Genomic DNA, 20,866 nt, shown 5'->3' on the forward strand with positions numbered 1-20,866 from the left:
TTATATTAAAGAGGCGGCTTCTGATGCCGGTATCCTGGCAGCCAAGGCCTCTACTACGTCAGTCCTGGCTCGCCGGATATTGTGGCTGAGATCCTGGTCTGTGGATCTGGACTCTAGAAAAACCCTGGAGGTACTCCCTTTTCTCTAACGTCCTAGAGGATGCTGGGGACTCCGTAAGGACCATGGGGATAGACGGGCTCCGCTGGAGACATGGGCACTTTAAGAAATAATTTAGTTCCTGGTGTGCACTGGCTCCTCCCTCTATGCCCCTTCTCCAGACCTTAGTTTGATACTGTGCCCAGAGGAACTGGGTGCTTTTCAGTGAGCTCTACTGAGTTTACTGATAGAAAGTATTTTGTTAGGTTTTTTATTTTCAGGGAGCTCTGCTGGCAACAGACTCCCTGCATCGTGGGACTGAGGGGAGAGAAGCAGCCCTACTCTCTGAAGCTAGGTCCTGCTTCTTAGGCTACTGGACACCATTAGCTCCAGAGAGATTGGTACGCAGGATCTCACCCTCGCCGTCCGTCCCAGAGCCGCGCCGCCGTCCCCCTCGCAGAGCCGGAAGATAGAAGCCGGGTCAGTATGAGAAGAAAAGAAGACTTCACAGGCGGCAGAAGACTTCATGATCTTCACTGAGGTAACGCACAGCACTGCAGCTGTGCGCCATTACACCTCACATACTCCGGTCACTGTAAGGGTGCAGGGCGCAGGGGGGGGCGCCCTGGGCAGCAATATAAACCTCTTATTTGGCAAAAGGAGCATGTATACAGCTGAACACTGTATATATGCATGAGCCCCCTCCAATTTTACACTTTTAGCGGGACAGAAGCCCGCCGTGGAGGGGGCGGGGGTTCTCCCTCAGCACTCACCAGCGCCATGTTTTTCTCCACAGCACCGCTGAGAGGAATCTCCCCGGACTCTCCCCTGCTTATACCTCGGTAGAAGAGGGTTGAAAAGAGAGGGGGGGCACATAATTAGGCGCAAAAACTATACATACAGCAGCTACTGGGTTAACATTAAGTTACTGTGTTATTCCTGGGATATTAATGCGCTGGGGTGTGTGCTGGCATACTCTCTCTCTGTCTCTCCAAAGGGCCTTGTGAGGGAACTCTCTTCAGAAAGGACATTCCCTGTGTGTGTGTGGTGTGTCGGTACGCTTGTGTCGACATGTCTGATGAGGAAGGCTATGTGGGAGAGAAGCGGGAGAAAATTAATGTGGTGTCTCCGCCGACGGCGCCGACACCTGATTGGATGGATATGTGGAAGGTTTTAAATGATAATGTTAATTCCTTGCATAGAAGATTTGACAAGGCTGATGCATTGGGACAGTCAGGGTCTCAACCCGTGCCTGACCCTCTGTCGCAGGGACCGTCAGGGTCTCATAAGCGCCCACTATCCCAAATTGTTGACACAGATACAGACATGGATTGTGACTCCAGTGTCGATTACGATGATGCAAAGTTACAGCCAAAATTGGCTAAATCCCTTCGATATATGATTATAGCAATAAAGGATGTTTTGCACATCACAGAGGAAACCCCTGTCCCTGACACGAGGGTGTATATGTATAAGGGAAAGAAGCCTGAGGTAACTTTTCCCCCCTCACACGAACTGAATGAGTTATGTGAAAAAGCTTGGGAATCTCCAGATAAGAAAATGCAGATTTCCAAACGGATTCTTATGGCGTATCCTTTCCCGCCAACGGATAGGCTACGATGGGAATCCTCCCCTAGGGTGGACAAAGCTTTAACACGCTTATCCAAAAAGGTAGCCCTGCCGTCCCAGGATACGGCTACCCTCAAAGATGCTGCTGACCGCAAACAGGAGGTTACCCTGAAGTCCATTTATACACATTCAGGTACCTTACTAAGACCGGCAATTGCGTCGGCCTGGGTGTGTAGTGCTGTAGCGGCATGGACGGATACCTTATCTGAGGAATTGGATACCCTAGATAAGGATACTGTATTATTGACCCTGGGGCATATAAAAGACGCTGTCTTATATATGAGAGATGCTCAAAGAGACATTAGTCTACTGGGTTCTAGAATAGACGCTATGTCGATTTCTGCCAGAAGGGTCCTGTGGACTCGGCAATGGACAGGTGATGCCGACTCAAAAAGGCATATGGAGGTATTACTTTACAGGGGTGAGGAATTGTTCGGGGAAGGTCTCTCGGACCTGGTCTCCACAGCTACAGCTGGAAAGTCAAATTTTTTGCCTTATGTTCCCTCACAGCCTAAGAGAGCACCGCATTATCAAAATGCAGTCCTTTCGTTCACAAAGAAACAAGAAAGTCCGAGGTGCGTCCTTTCTTGCCAGAGGTAGGGGCAGAGGAAAGAAGCTGTACAACACAGCTAGTTCCCAGGAACAGAAGTCCTCACCGGCCTCTGCAAAATCCACCGCATGACGCTGGGGCTCCACTGGCGGAGTCGGGCCCGGTGGGGGCACGTCTTCGGATTTTCAGCCACATGTGGGTTCACTCCCAGGTGGGTCCTTGGGCAATAGAAATTGTGTCTCAGGGTTACAAATCGGCCCTACCATCTTCCCCCCAAGAGAGGGAAATAGTGTTATACGCAATACAAAAATTGTATCTTCAGCAGGTGGTAGTCAAGGTTCCCCTCCTTCAACAGGGAAGGGGTTATTATTCGTCCATGTTTGTAGTCCCGAAACCGGACGGTTCGGTCAGACCCATATTGAAAAGGTTCAAGTTCAAGATGGAATCGCTAAAAGCGGTCATCGCAAGCCTGGAAGGGGGGGGATTTTATGGTGTCACTGGACATAAAGGATGCGTACCTTCATGTCCCCATTTATCCACCTCATCAGGCGTACTAAGATTTGCGGTACAGGATTGTCATTACCAATTTCAGACGTTGCCGTTTGGTCTCTCAACGGCCCGAGGATTTTCACCAAGGTAATGGCGGAAATGATGGTGCTCCTGCGGAAGCAAGGTGTCACAATTATCCCGTACTTGGACGATCTCCTCATAAAAGCGAGATCAAGAGAGCAGTTGCTGAACAGCGTATCTCTTTCACTGAAAGTGTTACAGCAACTCGGCTGGATTCTCAATATTCCAAAGTCGCAGTTGGTTCCTACGACTCGTCTACCCTTCTTGGGCATGATTCTGGACACGGACCAGAAGAGGGTTTATCTCCCGATAGAGAAGGCCCAGGAACTCATGACTCTGGTCAAGAACCTATTGAAACCAAAACAGGTGTCAGTGCATCATTGCACTCGAGTCCTGGGAAAGATGGTGGCGTCATACGAGGCCATTCCCTTCGGCAGGTTCCATGCGAGGACTTTCCAATGGGACCTACTGGACAAGTGGTCCGGGTCACATCTTCAGATGCATCGGTTGATCACCCTGTCCCCCAGGGCCAGGGTGTCACTACTGTGGTGGCTGCAGAGTGCTCACCTTCTCGAGGGCCACAGATTCGGCATTCAGGACTGGATCCTGGTGACCACGGACGCAAGCCTCCGAGGTTGGGGAGCAGTCACACAGGGAAGAAATTTCCAGGGTCTTTGGTCAAGTCAAGAGACTTGTCTTCACATCAATATCCTGGAGCTAAGGGCCATATACAACGCCCTACGTCAAGCGGAGACCTTACTTCGCGACCGACCAGTTCTGATCCAGTCAGACAACATCACCGCAGTGGCTCATGTAAACCGCCAAGGCGGCACAAGGAGCAGAGTGGCAATGGCGGAAGCCACCAGAATTCTTCGCTGGGCGGAGAGTCATGTCAGCACACTGTCAGCAGTGTTCATTCCGGGATTGGACAACTGGGAAGCAGACTTCCTCACCAGACACGACCTACACCCGGGAGAGTGGGGACTTCATCCAGAAGTCTTCACACAGATTGTGAGTCGGTGGGAACTGCCACAGATAGACATGATGGCGTCCCGCCTCAACAAAACGCTACAGAGGTATTGCGCCAGGTCAAGAGACCCTCAGGCAGTAGCGGTAGACGCCCTAGTGACACCGTGGGTGTTCCGGTCAGTCTATGTATTTCCTCCTCTTCCTCTCATACCAAAGGTGTTCAGGATAATAAGAAGAAAAGGAGTGAGAACAATCCTCATTGTTCCAGATTGGCCAAGACGGACTTGGTATCCAGATCTGCAAGAACTGCTCACAGAAGATCCGTGGCCTCTTCCTCTAAGACAGGACCTGTTGCAACAGGGACCCTCTCTGTTCCAAGACTTACCGCGGCTGCGTTTGACGGCATGGCGGTTGAACGCCGGATCCTAGCAGAAAAAGGCATTCCGGTTGAGGTTATCCCTACGCTGATAAAGGCTAGGAAGGAAGTAACAGCAAAACATTATCACCGTATATGGCGAAAATATGTTTCTTGGTGTGAGACCAAGAATGCTCCTACGGAAGAATTCCATCTGGGCCGTTTCCTTCACTTCCTACAAACTGGAGTGAATTTGGGCCTTAGATTAGGTTCCATTAAGGTCCAGATTTCGGCCCTATCCATTTTCTTTCAAAAAGAATTGGCTTCTCTCCCAGAAGTTCAGACTTTTGTAAAGGGAGTGCTGCATATTTAGCCTCCTTTTGTGCCTCCGGTGGCACCTTGGGATCTTAACGTGGTGTTAAGTTTCCTAAAGTCACACTGGTTTGAACCACTTAAAACGGTGGAGTTGAAATATCTCACGTGGAAGGTGGTCATGTTATTAGCCTTGGCTTTGGCTAGGCGAGTGTCTGAATTAGCGGCTTTGTCACATAAAAGCCCCTATTTGGTTTTCCATTTGGATAGAGCAGAATTGCGGACCCGTTCGCAATTTCTGCCAAAAGTGGTTTCATCTTTTCATATGAACCAACCTATTGTGGTGCCTGTGGCTACACGTGACTTGGAGGATTCCGAGTTACTTGATGTGGTCAGGGCTTTGAAAATTTACGTTGCCAGAACAGCTAGAGTCAGGAAAACTGAAGCGCTGTTTGTCCTGTATGCATCCAACAAGATTGGTGCCCCTGCTTCAAAGCAAACTATTGCTCGCTGGATTTGTAACACGATTCAGCAAGCGCATTCGACGGCTGGTTTGCCGTTACCAAAATCGGTCAAGGCCCATTCCACTAGGAAGGTGGGCTCTTCTTGTGTGGCTGCCCGGGGGGTCTCGGCACTACAGCTGTGTCGAGCTGCTACTTGGTCGGGTTCAAACACTTTTGCAAAATTCTACACGTTTGATACCCTGGCTGAGGAGGACCTCATGTTTGCTCAATCGGTGCTGCAGAGTCATCCGCACTCTCCCGCCCATTTGGGAGCTTTGGTATAATCCCCATGTTCCTTACGGAGTCCCCAGCATCCTCTAGGACGTTAGAGAAAATAAGATTTTACTTACCGGTAAATCTATTTCTCGTAGTCCGTAGAGGATGCTGGGCGCCCGTCCCAAGTGCGGACTTCTTCTGCAATACTTGTATATAGTTATTGCTTCAATAAGGGTTATGTTATAGTTGCATCGGTCTTGAACTGATGATATGTTATTTTCATACTGTTTACTGGGTAGTTATCACAAGTTATACGGTGTGATTGGTGTGGCTGGTATGAATCTTGCCCTTGGATTAACAAAATCCTTTCCTCGTACTGTCCATCTCCTCTGGGCACAGTTTCTCTTACTGAGGTCTGGAGGAGGGGCATAGAGGGAGGAGCCAGTGCACACCAGGAACTAAATTCTTTCTTAAAGTGCCCATGTCTCCTGCGGAGCCCGTCTATCCCCATGGTCCTTACGGAGTCCCCAGCATCCTCTACGGACTACGAGAAATAGATTTACCGGTAAGTAAAATCTTATTTTAAGGGAGATATTCTGTTTGGGGATGATTTAAATAAGAATGTGGCTGACTTGGCTACTGCCAAAACTGCCTGTCTGCCAAGTACTGCTCCTTCTGTGTCGAAGGCTAAAGGTACTTCCTTTCGCCCCTTTCGTCCTTCAGGTAAACAAAAGGTCAGGCGTACAACAAGCAGGCCTGCACTTCCAAACCTGGTAAGCCTAAGCCCAAAAGAGCCTGGGCGGCCCATCAGACAGCTTCCAAGACAGATAAGCCTGCCGCATGACGGGGCGGGCCTCCCTCTTGGGGATCCCAGGGTGGGGGGCCGGCTTCTAGGGTATACCTGGGAATGGTTGAAGACCACTTCAGTTGCCTGGGTACGGGAAGTCGTCACTCGAGGTTACTCCATAGCCTTCAAAAACCGACTCCCTCATCGATTATGCCAGCAGATGTCCCGTTGGACAAGACAAAGGCAAACACTCTACATTCTGTGGTACAGACCCTCCTGGATACAGGAGTCGTAGTACAGGTGCCTCTTGCGCAGAGGGGCCGGGGGTACTATTCTCCGCTGTGTCTAGTCCCGAAACCGAATGGGTCCTCTCGGCCCATTCTCAACCTCAAGGCATTGAACAGGTTTGTGAAGGTTTCCAAGTTCCGGATGGAAACCCTTCGCTCTATAGTTCTGTCCTTGGAACCTGGGGACTTCATGGTCTCCCTGGATATACAGGATGCTTACCTGCATATTCCTATAGCAGTGTCTCATCGGCAATACCTGAGATTTGCGATTGGCAACTGCCATTACCAGTTTCGGGCGTTACCTTTTGGTTTAACAACGGCTCCACGAATCTTTACAAAAGTCATGGCGGTGATGACGGTGGTACTCCGCCGTCAAGGGGTCAGGATACTGCCGTATTTGGACGACTTGTTAATCCTGGCAAATTCCCCAGAACTTCTCCTGCGTCATCTAGATGTGACGGTCCGGTTTCTGCAAGCCCACGGGTGGCTCATCAACTGGAAGAAATCATCCCTGATCCCTGCTCAGAGCATGGTGCATCTGGGAGCACTATTGTAGACTCACAACCATCGGTTGTTCCTGTCTCAGGAGAAAGTCCTGAAACTTCAGGACAGGATTCGTTGTTTCCTATCTCGTCCGCAAGTGTCGATACATTCGGCGGTGCAGGTGCTGGGCCTCATGGTGTCAGCATTCGACATGGTGGAGTACGCTCAATATCACTCTCGCCCTCTCCAGAGGCCTGTTCTAGCCAAATTGGTGGCCTGCCTCACCGGATCAGGTCTTAAATGATCTCATTGACTCCGGAGGTCCGTCTGTCGCTACACTGGTGTCTCCGGGACCAACAACTGTGCAGGGGCCGTCCGTTCTGGATATTCAACTGGGTCCTGTTGACGACAGATGCCAGTCTAAGAGGTTGGGGTGCGGTGCTGGAGCAACACTCTCTTCAGGGGCTGTGGACCAAGGAGGAGTACCTCCTCTCGATCAAAATTCTGGAGTTGCGGGCGGTCTTCAATGCCTTGAACCTAGCCCAGCATTTAATTCAGAACCGTCCTGTTCAAGTACAGTCGACAACGCCACCACAGTGGCTTACATAAATCATCAAGGCGGCAGTCGAAGCCGCCTAGCAATGAAGGAAGTCTCACGGATTCTACAGTGGGCAGAATGCCATCTACCGGCCATATTGGCAATATTCATTCTGGGAGTCCTGAATTTGGAAGCGGACTTTCTCAGTCGTCAGGATGTGCATGCCGGCGAGTGGGGCCTCCATCCAGAAGTGTTTCAACTCCTAGTGGAAAGGTGGGGCCTTCCAGACGTAGATCTGATGGCGTCTCGACACAATCACAAGGTTCCGGTCTTCGGAGCAAGGACAAGGGATCCTCAAGCAGCATTCGTGGATGCGCTGGCGGTACCGTGAAGGTTTCGGCTGCCGTACTTGTTCCCTCCGGTGTCACTCCTGCCCAGGGTAATTCGGAAGTTCAAGCAAGAAAAAGGAATTCTGCTTCTCATAGTTCCAGCGCGGCCCAGACGGCACTGGTTCTCAGACCTGCAAGGCCTATCGTCAGAGCGTCCAATTCTGCTTCCACAACACCCAGACCTCCTCGTTCAGGACCTAGCCCGGCTGTCTTTGACGGCGTGGCTCTTGAAGCTTCCGTCTTAAGGGCTAAAGGGTTTTCTGAGGCGGTCATTCAAACTATGTTGCGGGCCCGGAAACCGGCTTCTGCTCGGATTTACTTATAGGGTCTGGCATTCTTACTTTGTTTGGTGCGCATCTAACGATTATGACGCTTCCAAGTTTAGTATAGCCAAGTTGTTGGCTTTTCTTCAGCAGGACCTGGCCTTAGGCCTGCGTCTGGCCTCCCTCAAGGTTCAAATATCTGCCTTGTCGGTGTGGTTTCAGAGAAAAATTGCGACTTTACCTGATGTACATACCTTTACTCAGGGCGTGTTGCGTATCCAACCTCCCTATGTCCCGCCTGTGGCTCCTTGGGACTTGTCGGTGGTTTTGGGGGCGTTACAAGAGTCTCCGTTTGAACCTCTTGGTTCAGCTGACCGTAAGTGGCTTTCCCTTAAGGTGGTGTTTCTGCTGGCTATTGCTTCAGCTAGAAGAGTGTCAGATTTGGGTGCCTTGTCCTGTATCCCCATTTCTGATATTTCACCGTGACCGGGCGGTTCTTAGGACTCGTCCTGGCTATCTACCTAAGGTGGTTTCTTCGTTCCACCTTAATCAGGAGATTGTAGTTCCGGCACTTGTTTCTCCTGATCTGTCTCCCAAAGAGCGGTCTTTGGATGTGGTACGGGCTCTCCATATCTATGTGAAGAGAACTGCTCCTATTAGGAAATCTGATTCTCTTTTTGTTGTGTTTGGGTTTCACAAACGGGGATGGCCTGCTCACAAGCAAACTCTGGCCAGATGGATTAGAATGGTGATTGCACATGCTTATGTGAAGGCTGGTCTCTCTGCTCCTGATCACATTAAGGCCCATTCTACTCGGTCTGTTGGACCTTCTTGGGTGGCCCAACGTGGTGCGACCCTTGAACAATTGTGCAAGGCGGCTACGTGGTCCTCTGTGAACACGTTCATAAGGTTCTATGCCTTCGATACTGCCACTTCCCAGGATGCTTCCTTTGGACGCCGGGTTCTTGTGCCCGCTACAGTGCGTCTACTCCCATAAGGAACTGCTTTAGGACATCCCCATTGTCCATTCCTTGTGGAGCCCATTGTTCCCCGCAGCAGAAAACGAGTTTTATGGTAAGATCTTACCTTTGTTAAAACTCTTTCTGCGAGGTACACTGGGCTCAACAAGGCGCCCACCCTGACGCACTTAGCTTCTTTCGGTTGGTATGGCATTAGCCGCTGACACGTCTCCTGTCGTTAGAATGCGTTGTTGTGGCTACTAACTGTTGTCGTCTCTTTTCCTACTACTGCATTGGACTGGTTAACTAGAAACTGAGATCCTCGGAACTTGCCTACCTGACTGATAATCTGTCTTCCTCTAAGGAGGCTTGGTTGAGAGCACAGAGGGAATGGACCAACTGCCTGACTGACAAAGCTAAGTACAGTCTACTCTTTACTAAACATTCACTTTATGCTATGGGTGACAGACCGGGCGGTTTCCTCGCCAGACTGGCACGTACTGAGCAACCGTCTAATACTGTGATTAGCCTTATAGATCGTGACGGCATCGTATATGACCATACCCCAGACATAGTCAACCAATTTCTTGACTACTATATTCATTTGTATAATACTAGATTGACCTGCACGGAGGAAGATCTCATGTCATACCTTAACGCTGTCCCTCTGCCGTCACTGACCCCTGATGCGCGAGAATTCCTCGATTCCCCGATCTCTCTAGCCGAGGTGGAAAGGGCCATACAGTCCTTCCCTGGTGGTAAAGCGCCGGGGTTGGATGGTATACCAGCAGAATTCTACAAAAAGCACAGGGAATTCTGCGCGCCTAGATTGCTGGCTCTTTATGAGGGAATGTTTGGGGAGGGAAAGGTACCAGAATCTATGTCTGAGGCACTGATTATTGTTTTGCTGAAGCCCGATAAGGACCCCACCAGAGTGGAATCTTATCGGCCCATATCCCTGCTGCCTACTGATATCAAAATCCTAGCTAAAATACTGGCGGTTAGACTTAACTCTGTTATAGCCCAGCTGGTTCATGATGATCAGACCGGGTTCATGCCTTGGAAATCTACGCTAATCAATCTTAGGAGACTGTTTACTCATCTGCAGGTCCCTCATGGGGATGACCACTCCTCGATTATTGTTTCACTGGACGCTGCTAAAGCGTTCGACTCTGTGGAGTGGAAGTTCCTCTGGGGGACCATGGAGAAATTTGGGATAGGTCCTGACTTTATAAAATGGGTCAAATTGTTGTACTCGAGTCCTACGGCTAGAGTATCGATTAATGGCTTTGTCTCCTCCTCATTCCCACTGCAGAGGGGGACCAGGCAGGGCTGCCCCCTGTCCCCTGCCCTATTCGCACTGGTGGTAGAACCGTTGGCGTGTCTCATTAGAAGCGCTGCTACTATACCCGGTTTTAAAATTGGCCCGAGAGAGGACAAAATAGCTTTGTACGCAGATGACATATTGCTTTTTGTCTCCAATTACTCTGTCACCATGCCTATAATCCTTACTATAATTAATGACTTTGGGGTATACTCGGGCCTTTTGATTAACTGGGATAAATCATGTATAATGCCATTCAGGGGTCGGTGTCCAGAAACTCCTAAAATATCCCTCCCACTTCAGTGGGTGGAGGCCTTTAAGTACTTGGGAATTTGGATATCTAACGACCCGTCCCGATATATAAACCTTAATGTACAACCCCAATTGGACTATCTGAAATCACGGATAGCGGTCTGGGGTAGGCTCCCGTTGACTGTCACCGGAAGAATTAGTCTAATTAAAATGACGGCACAACCTAAGTTATTGTATATACTGCAACACTCCCCGATTTATATCCCTCAAGCGATATTTAAACACATGGATAGTTACATATCCTCCATAATATGGTCTAGCAAGAGAGTACGGATTAAATTAAACACCCTGACGCGGGATAGGGACTCTGGGGGTATGGCGGTGCCATCTTTTAGACTGTACTATTGGGCCACTCAATTAGTACATATTTATGACTGGCTTAAAGACAAATCTGGGCTGGATCTTCCTTCTCTGGTGGTGTCGACATTGGCTCCTGGGCTCACTCCATTGAACTGCTTGCTATCTGGCAATAACAACTTAATTGGCTTACCAATATTTAAGCAGGCAGTGATGATTTGGAAGCAAGCTGGTATTCTGCTTTTGAGTGAGGGCTGGGATCCGGATGCCCCATTAGATGGCACCATTGGGTTTAAGGAACTGAGGGGTCTGGGGATCCGTGATGTATGGGGCAGATGGGGTATATATGCTATTGGGCAGTTATACTCTGGGAATGTGTTTAAATCCTTTTCGCAACTACAATCAGACTATCCAATTCCCCATACTTATTTTTATAGATATTTACAGTTGCGACATGCCTGCTCTGCTCAGTTCCCTGACAGCTCAATTCAGCTGCAGCAGTCCCCTGTTAGGCTAATGTTGCAATCCCTGGATGGCTCTCGCCTCACGTCCCAGATATATTCTAACCTGATCACCTCGCAGCATCCGACTGACATGCCACTCCTTCGTTTAAAATGGGAGGCAGACTTGGGGTCCTTGTCCCAGGATGCTTGGGATGCTGCTCTGAGTGGTCCTCGCACCTCCTCCACTTCAGCGAGATTTCAACAGATTCAACTATTCATACTCCACAGAGTGTACATTACCCCTATGCGCTTGCTTCAAATGGGGGGTAGGGGGGATTCCAAGTGCCCTAAATGTGGCTCGATGGAGGGCACGCTCTGGCATCTATTATGGGATTGTCCTATGGTTAAGGTGTTCTGGAATGAGGTTATTCGGGTTATGATTGACACCGGGATACCCTTGGACGTATGCACGCCTGCTGTATGTCTGCTAGCGGCTTTTGATGACGATGCCCTTGATAAAAATATGCAACGATACATTGCCAACCTCTGTATGCTCGCCAAGGTCTGCATAGCCAGACTATGGATGTCCACTAGCGGTCCTTGCACCGCAGCCTGGATATCCCTTACTAACGAGGTTGTCAAACACGAAAGGTATGTGTATATGAGTAGACGTGCTGAAACAAAATATTATTGTATTTGGGAAAGGTGGTTAAACTCACCATATATACACCGATAGTTGTGGGACCGAGTTTGGATGTTGGTGGCTGAATGGGGTTATTAACTAAATACCGATTGAAGTGTTTCTAAATTAGTGAATCTGTCAAGCCGGCGCACTCTGGTATGCACCTATACACAAGAACCACACGAGTTGCTAAATTCTTCCACATATAGTTGTTTATTTGCCTTACTTATATGTACAATCTCTTGGAAATTACCAAATGCAATTCTATTGTTATGCTCTACAACAGTTGCTGGGGAGGGTCTGTAGTTTGTTGTAATTGTACTTGAATGTTATGTAAAAATTTCAATAAAAACTTTTGAATTTAAAAAAAAAAAAACTGAGATCCTGTGCAGGGAGGCGGGGTGATCTAGGAGGCGGCGCTATGCATTCTGGGAAGAAGGTCAAATCTTTGAGCCTGTTGGTGCCTCGGATTAAGATCCTACTCTACACCCCATTGTCCATTCCTTGTGGAGCCCAGTGTACCTCGCAGAAAGAATTTTAACAAAAGTAATTTCTTACCATAAAACTCGTTCTTTTTTATGTCAACCATTTGACCCTGTCGACCTAATATCTGTCTAACATATGGTGTCTATCTATTGACTGTCTTACTAGACACTGTCTATCAAGCGGATACCCAGCCACACAGCTAGGAGACCATCGCTCATTTTAATAGCAGTGCATTGAGTGTGTATATCCAGAAAGAGTATAGAGAAAGTGTACTATACTGCATGAACTGGCACACAAATCACAAGGGTAAAATGGCATCCTATCCAATGCTGCCTTCCAGCCTTCACAATATATCACATCAATTGTGGTATTGTACCTGTGTACCAATTTTTAAATGTAAAAGAACTGCATTCATTGTAATCAATAATTTACAAGAACAGAAGGATGAAGAGTAGTGAGTACTGAGCCGGTGCGGCTGCATGAAGGTATGGAGACGCACGGCTTTCTTTACGGAGCGGAATGCGTCTCCGGACCCAGTACACGACTGCGTCCCCGTACAATGTACACAGTACCCATACTGGCACAACAGCCTTAAAACGGTTTTCTCCATTTTAAGCACCAGTTTCCTCAACCAGTCTAAAAAAGGCGTGAAGACCGCGGCGCAATTGAAGGGGTGGGGCTTCACTATGAGATGATCCAGCAGCTCCCCAGCGCCATTTTCCCTCTGCAGTGGACATGGACGCTGACAGGACCGGGACGTGCAGCTCCTCCAGTGTGACTCCAGATTACCTTAACGGTACCAGGGGGTCATAGCAGAGGGTGGAGCGATTATTGGTGTGCTAAGTCTCCTATCAGGATACTTGGTCTGCGACCTGGCTAAGCTTGGCATTAGCGATAAGGGTGCTGACTCCTAACATCTCTGTGTCTCCCTGAAGGGCTCTTTGTGGGTTAATTGTGCTTAACCTTTCCTGTGTCTGTGTGTGTGCGCTGTCACATTACATTTATTTCAGGCAGAGAGTGCGTGTCTTGTACCGCAGAGTGTTCCTCTTCACCGGGGGGCTCACTACTGGGTACTCAGGGTTCACAGGCTAGCAGGGCTGATCCAAAATGGGTTAATTCTCTTAAGGGAATGATCTCATCTCTTTCTACAAAATTGTTCTGCAATGAGAAAGAGACGCATTACTTAAAACAAACTGGATGAGTTTATGAACAGAGACTCAGGGGAACATTTACTAGACAGTGATAAGAGCAAAGAAGTGAGCCAGTGGAGAAGTTGCCCATGGCAACCAATCAGCACTGAAGTAACATCTATAAGTTGCATACTATAAAATTATACAGAGCTGCTGATTGGTTGATGTGGCCACTTCTCCACTGGTTCACTTCTCCGCTCTTATCACTGCTTAGTAAATGTCCCACTTAGTCCTCAAAACAGCGTCTCAGTCACCTCCCATTTGTCTGCAAAAGCAATCTCTGGCCCATATCCTGCAGTCTGACGCTGACAGGTCAGACATGGATGAGGGAGAGGTGGACTCAGAGGGGAGGGATGCAGCTCTGTCACAGGGAATAGAGGCTGTTATAGTGGCTATCAAAGATGTTCTACATATTCCCGATAAGGTGTCAGAAGAGAGTGAGGAATCTTATTTTAATGTGAAAAAGAAGTCCTCACTCACTTTTCCTGCGTCAAATTAATTGAATACCCTGTTCGAAGAATCATGGGTTAATTCTGATAAGAAGTTTCAGATCCCTAAAAGGTTGCTGTCATCTTTTCCTTTTTCTCTGGAGGATAGGAAAAAATGGCTAAATCCACCAATAGTGGATGCATCAGTCTCTAGGCTGTTACGTAAAATTGTATTGCCTGTTCCTGAAAGACACAGCTGATAGTAAAATTGAGACTACACTCAAATCATTGTACACAGCTGCTGGGGTGGCCCAATGACCCACTTTTGCATGTGCGTGGATCACTAAAGCCATTGCTAAATGGTCAGGTAACCTAATTGAGGGGTTGGATTCCTTGTCTAGGAGGGATGTTGTCTCCTGCAGCATATACAGGACTCTGTGAACTTTATGGTGGAAGCCATAAAGGAAATATGAGTGCTTAACGCACGCACCACTGCTATGGCAGTGTCGGCACGCAGGGGCTTATGGCTACGCCAGTAGACTGCTGACGCGGATTCCAGGAAAGGCATGGAAGGCCTACCATTCACAGGGGAGGCCTTGTTTGGAGATGAATTGGACAAATGGATCTCCACAGCTACTGCAGGTAAGTCTACGTATCTTCCTTTCGCAGCCCCCCCAACCAAGAAGACTTATTCAGCTTCTAAGTTAGTCCTTTCGGACGGCCAAGTTTATGGGCAAATCCAGAGGTGCTTCTACCTCCTCCAGCGGCGCAAGAGGTAAACCACACAAACCAGCAACAGCAGGTGCTCAGGAACAGAGCTCAGGCTCTGCATCCTCAAAGACTTCAGCATGACGGTGGACCACAATGCCTGGAAGGCTGTCAGGTGGGAGCACGCCTACAATTCTTCGGTCAGATCTGGTCAGATTCGTGCCAGGATCCCTGGGTCATAAATCTTGTTTCCCAGGGCTACAGACTGGAGTTCCAAGAGCTCCCACCTCACAGATTCTTCAAATCAGGCTTGCCAGTTTCACAAGAGGCAAGTATAACTTGACAACATGCCATCCAAAAACTGGTTCAGACTCATGTCATTGTTCCAGTTCCACCTCATCAGTTAAACAAGGGGTACTATTCCAACTTGTTTGTAGTGCTGATACCGGATGGTTCGGTAAGACCGATTTTGAACCTCTAGTCGTTGAACCCGTACTTACGAGTGTTGAAATTCAAGATGGAGTCTCTGAGAGCGGTGATCTTAGGTCTGGAGGAGGAGGAATTCCTAGTGTCTCTGGATATCAAGGATGCGTATCTTCATATTCCGGCCTCATCAGGCTTATCTACGGTTTGCACTGCAGGACTGTCACTACCAGTTCCATGCCCTGCCATTTGGTCTCTCCACGGCACTGAGGGTATTCACCAAGGTGATGGCAGAGATGATGTTTCTACTCCGCAAACATAATTCTATACCTGGACGATCTCCTGATAAAAGCACATTCCAGGGAAAGGTTGCTGGACAGCATTGTTCTCTCAACCAAACTTCTCCAGGATCACGGGTGGATTCTGAACCTTCCGAAATCTCACCTAGAGCCAACACTGAGGCTTCCATTCCTGGGAATGATACTGGATACGGAATCGCAGAAGGTGTTCCTTCCGTTTGAAAAGGCATTAGTAATCCAGTCAATGGTTTGGGATGTCCTGAAACCAACCCGGATCTCGGTGCATCTGTGCATTTGCCTTCTGGGGAAAATGGTGGCCTCTTACGAGGCTCTTCAATACGGAAGGTTTCACGCAAGACCCTTCCAGCTCGATCTGTTGGACAAATAGTCCGGATCGCATCTTCACATGCACCAGAGTATCAGTCTGTCGCCTAAAGCCAGGATCTCCCTTCTGTGGTGGCTACAGACTTCTCACCTTGTCGAGGATCTGAGGTTCGGAATTCAGAACTGGATTCTGCTAACCACAGACGCAAGCCTCAGGGGTTGGGGAACAGTCACTCAGGGGGTGCAGTTTCAAGGAAGATGGTCAAGTCAGGAAGTCGTACTTCCAATCAACATTCTGTAACTCAGGTCTCACATCATCTTCAAGATCGGCCATTCAGGTCCAGTCGGACAATGTGACGGCAGTAACGTACATAAACACGACAGGGCGGAACGAAAAGCAGAGCAGCAATGTCAGAGGTGTCAAGAATTCTCCTCTGGGCAGAGAGAAATGCTGTGGCGTTGTCAGCAGTCTTCATTCCGGGAGTAGACAACTGTGAAGCAAATTTCCTCAGCAGACACAAACTGTACCCGGGGGAGTGGGGCCTTCACCCGGAAGTGTTCAGGTGCTTGACAAGTCGATGCGGATATCCACAAATCATCATGATAACCTCTCGTCTCAACAAGAAGCTCAAGCGGTATTGTTCCAGGTGGAGAGACCCACAGGCGGTGCTGGTAGATGCCCTAATGACTCCATGGGTCTATCAGATAGTGTACGTGTTTCCTCCACTTCCTCTGATCCCAAGAATTCTAAAAAGGGAAAAGGTTCAAGCAATTCTAATTGCTCCGGACTGGCCAAGAAGGGCCTGGTACGCAGACCTTTCTGGAGATGCTCCTCGAAGTTCATGGCCTCCTACCTCTTCGCGAGGATCTTCTACAACAGGGCCCGTTCGTCTATCAGGACTTACCGCAGCTACGTTTGTCGGCATGGAAGTTGAATGGCTGATTCTAGACAGGAGAGGGATCCCTAACAAGGTTATCCCGACTATGGTCCAAGCCAGGAAAGGGGTAACGTCTAAGCATTACCATCATATTTGGAAGAAATACATCTCTTGGTATGAGAGCAGAAATTGTTCTGCGGTGGAATTCCATCTGGGACGTTTCCTGCTTTTTCTACAAGCTGGAGTGGATCTGGGCTCCATTAAAGTCCAGATTTTGTCCTTGTCCATTTTCTTTCAGAAACAGTTGGCTTCTCTTCCTGAGGCCCAGACGTTCTTGAAAGGTGTTCTACACATCCAAACTCCCTTTCTGCCTCCCACGGCACCTTGGGATCTCGATGTGGTGATACATTTCCTCCAATCGGACTGGTTTGAGCCATTACAGGACGGTGACGTAAAATATCTTACGTGGAAGACCATTATACTGTTGGCCTTGGCTTCATCAAGACGTTTGTCGGAGCTGGGAGCTTTGTCTCACAAAAGTCCCTATTTGATTTTCCATGAGGACAGAGCTGAACTCAGAATTCGTCAGCAATTTCTTCCTAAGGTGGTGTCTGCATTTCACATCCACCAATTTATTGTGGTTCCGGTTGTCACCGACACCTCTGCTACTTCAAAGTCTTTGGATGTTGTGAGGGCTTTGAAGGTGTATGTGAAAAGAACAGCTCGTCACAGAAAGACGGACTCGCTGTTTGTTCTTTATGATCCCAATAAGATTGGGTGTCCTGCTTCTAAGCAGACTATTGCACGCTCGATCAAACTTACTATCCAGCATGCTTATTCCACGGCAAGTTTGCCATGTCCAAAATCTGTACAGGCCCACTCTACTTGGTCTGTGGGTTCTTCCTGGGCGGCTGTCCTGGGTGTCTCGGCTTTACAGCTATGCCGAGCAGCTTCTTGGTCAGGTTCGAACACGTTTGCCAAGTTCTACAAGTTCGATACTTTAGCCTCTGAGGACCTTCAGTTTGGTCAATCAGTTCTGCAGGAACCTCAGCAATCTCTCACCTGGTTTGGGAGCTTTGGTACATCCCCGTGGTACTAAATGGACCCCAGTATCCTCTAGGACAGGCATGTCCAAACTGCGGCCTTCTAGCTGTTAAGAAACTACACATCCCAGCATGTCCTGACACAGCTTTAGCATTCTCTGACAGCAGAACTGTGTCAGGGCATGCTGGGATATGTAGTTTCACAACAGCTGGAGGGCCGCAGTTTGGACATGCCTGCTCTAGGACGTAAGAGAAAATAGGATTTTAATTACCTACCGGTAAATCCTTTTCTCGTAGTCCGTAGAGGATACTGGGCGCTCGCCCAGTGCTTCGTTCTTCCTGCACTGTTACTTGGTTAAGTAATGTTGGTTTAGCCGTTGCTGTTCCTGTTTCAAGTTTGGTTAGCTTGGCTTTCCTCTTGTTGTGTGCTCTGATTCGGAATCTCACCACTATCCTTTATATCAGTGTTTTTCAACCACTGTGCCGTGGCACACTAGTGTGCCCTGAGCAGTCTCCAGGTGTGCCGCCATAGAAGCAGAGCCAGGCCCGTCAGGGTCTTGCCGCTACTGGGGCCCTGGAACGATCAGTACTGGAGGGTTTAGTGGTTGCAGAGACAGTTCTAATTTTGGGCCCGGGCAGTGTTGGGCTCTTCTGGCTTTCTCAGATGTGGCTCAGGCGTTACCTATGGAGAAGCTGCGACATGACATCCTAGGACACGCAACTGCACCATGCATCACCATTATATTTGAGTGTGCCTTGGCAATATTTAAATCTTGTTCAGTGTGCCGCGAGTTGTGAAAGGTTGAAAATCTCTGCTTTATATCCTTCTCTCAAAGTATGTCAGTCTCTTCGGGCACAGTTTACTAGACTGAGTCTGGTAGGAGGGGCATAGAGGGAGGAGCCAGCCCACACTATCAAATTCTTAAAGTTCCCATGGCTCATAGTGGACCCGTCTATACCCCATGGTACTAAATGGACCCCAGTATCATCTACGGACTACGAGAAAAGAATTCACCGGTAGGTAATTCAAATCCTAATATTTCTCAGTTGTGGCATTTTTCTCATGATTATATTATTGATCCCTTTATTTCATGTTAGGTGTAAATTTATGTGTTCAGATTTGCTGCAACTTTTCACTGAAGTTTACATAACAAAGTTAGTCATAGTTTGGAAACCATATACAGGGCATTTAAAAAAAATAAAAAATTCACACTTTTTTTCCAACCTCACACATTGCTCGTTGTGCTGCGCGGTCTTCTAAAACGTCCTTTATTATGATTAGCCACGGAACCTGTTTCTCGGATCATTTCCACCCAAGACCAGGTAGGTTTGTTTGGTACAGGTCTCTGGAAATTGTCCTGGAACTCAGTTGTTAGAGATGCAAGGGATGGCCCGCCAGTCCATCCTACCCTGTAACGTCGTAAATAATGTTGCACACAACATGCACGTTCCTGGATGGCGTACTGTGGCATACCGGCTGTCACTCAAGGCCTACTAGAACATACAGTGCATCTGGAAAGTATTCACAGCGCTTCACTTTTTCCACATGTTGTTATGTTACAGCCTTATTCCAAAATGGAATGAATTAATTTTTCCCCTCAAAATTCGACACACAATACCCCATAATGACAACTTGAAAAAAGTTTTTTTTTAAATAAAAAACTAAGAAGTCACATGTACATAAGTATTCACAGCCTTTGCCATGAAGCTCAAAATTGAGCTCAGGTGTATCCTGTTTCCACTGTTTCCTTGATGTTTCTACAGCTTAATTGAGATAAGATAAGAATAATACCTTATTTATTAAAAAAAACCCTGTATCTTACTGTTAGAAAAGAAAATGTTTCATACTGCTGCTGAATAATTACATCACTGTGTTAATAACAAAACTGATTTATTTTTTTATTCGATGAAGATTTTTAGCATCCTGTCGTTTTCTGGCAATCTAAATCAAGGTAAAAATAATGTGAGCAAGGAGTCAGTGTACAGATATCTGAAAATACAGCCTGAGTCGTCAATGAACTGTACAAGTAGGCAAGTACTTATGTATTCTTGTTACATTTGAAAGCATCACTCAGACAAAAATATACAGTATCATTACCTATCGGCTAAGTGAGAAAAGTGGAGTAAATGTTAAATTGTTGCAAAAATACTGTGTTTGTGTGTATATAAATATATACTGTATATGTAATAAAAATATTCTGTAATTCAAAATTGTTTGAGTGTGACTGAGATAGTGACACCTTTGCTTTCTGATGGTTCAATGTACATAAACTGAATGATTATAAATATTTTATAAAATTACTTTCAGGCTATGTGCATAATGTGTGTATGAAATCTGAATACAATTTGTTTAGACCTGGGTCCCATCCCAAGAAATCTCATTATGGAATGCAAATATTCCAAAATCCGAATAAATCTGAAATCCATAATTATGAAGTATTTTGGCTATAGTAGACTCAACCTGTATATCTTTGTGTTCTATTTATTTTTCTTACAGTTTTAAACCTGACCCCTAGGTGGCGGCATTACTCCCCCTAAAAACCTTTTTTCAATTTGGTGTGCAATTTTAACTACAGTCTGAAAGCACAATGCTATGAGTAGTAATGTTGCAAGCATGCAGAACTAATTAATACAATTGTGTTTGTTCTAAGTGACTCTACAACTGCATCTCATTTTGAAAATGGTATTAATGATTTGTTTCATTTTAATCTGCAGTCAAGGGTTAATGTTTTTGGACAAACAGGATCTGAAGTACAGTCCATTATGTATTTTGAAAGACTTACTTTAGATACAAGCAATGTCCACATGTTACTCTTTCAGGGCGCATTGAAATATTGTGTTACATAAAGTATTGTGGTGCCCTATAAAATATAACTAATAGAGCCGTGTTTAGTGTAATAATTTCAGCAGCAGCATTGTCTTATCTAATAATGATACTATCTATAAACAGTGATTCATTATGGCAGTGTTTCCCAGACTGGGTGCCATGGCAGTCTGGCGTGCTGCACGGCACTTGCAGTGGTGCCATGTGATAGGCAAAACCAAAGCTGGTGGCTGGCAATCCTAAAGTCTGGGGACAAACAGAATTGCAACTCTGTCCACCAAAATATAACTGAACCTAAG

General features: G+C 47.3%; 1 protein-coding gene across 4 annotated transcripts in view; it reads left to right on the plus strand.

Moving 5' to 3' along the window:
• Positions 1-20,866, plus strand: part of ASZ1 (ankyrin repeat, SAM and basic leucine zipper domain containing 1) — a 508,155-nt gene that overhangs the window by 283,966 nt on the left and 203,323 nt on the right. For all 4 annotated transcript variants that reach the window (XM_063930479.1, XM_063930476.1, XM_063930477.1 and 1 more), the window contains one exon: positions 19,656-19,774. In XM_063930479.1, coding sequence (XP_063786549.1) covers positions 19,656-19,774 — 119 coding nt within the window. The remainder of the gene's footprint in view (positions 1-19,655; positions 19,775-20,866) is intronic.

Source organism: Pseudophryne corroboree, chromosome 6, assembly GCF_028390025.1.
Source record: "Pseudophryne corroboree isolate aPseCor3 chromosome 6, aPseCor3.hap2, whole genome shotgun sequence".
NCBI lineage: Eukaryota > Metazoa > Chordata > Amphibia > Anura > Myobatrachidae > Pseudophryne > Pseudophryne corroboree.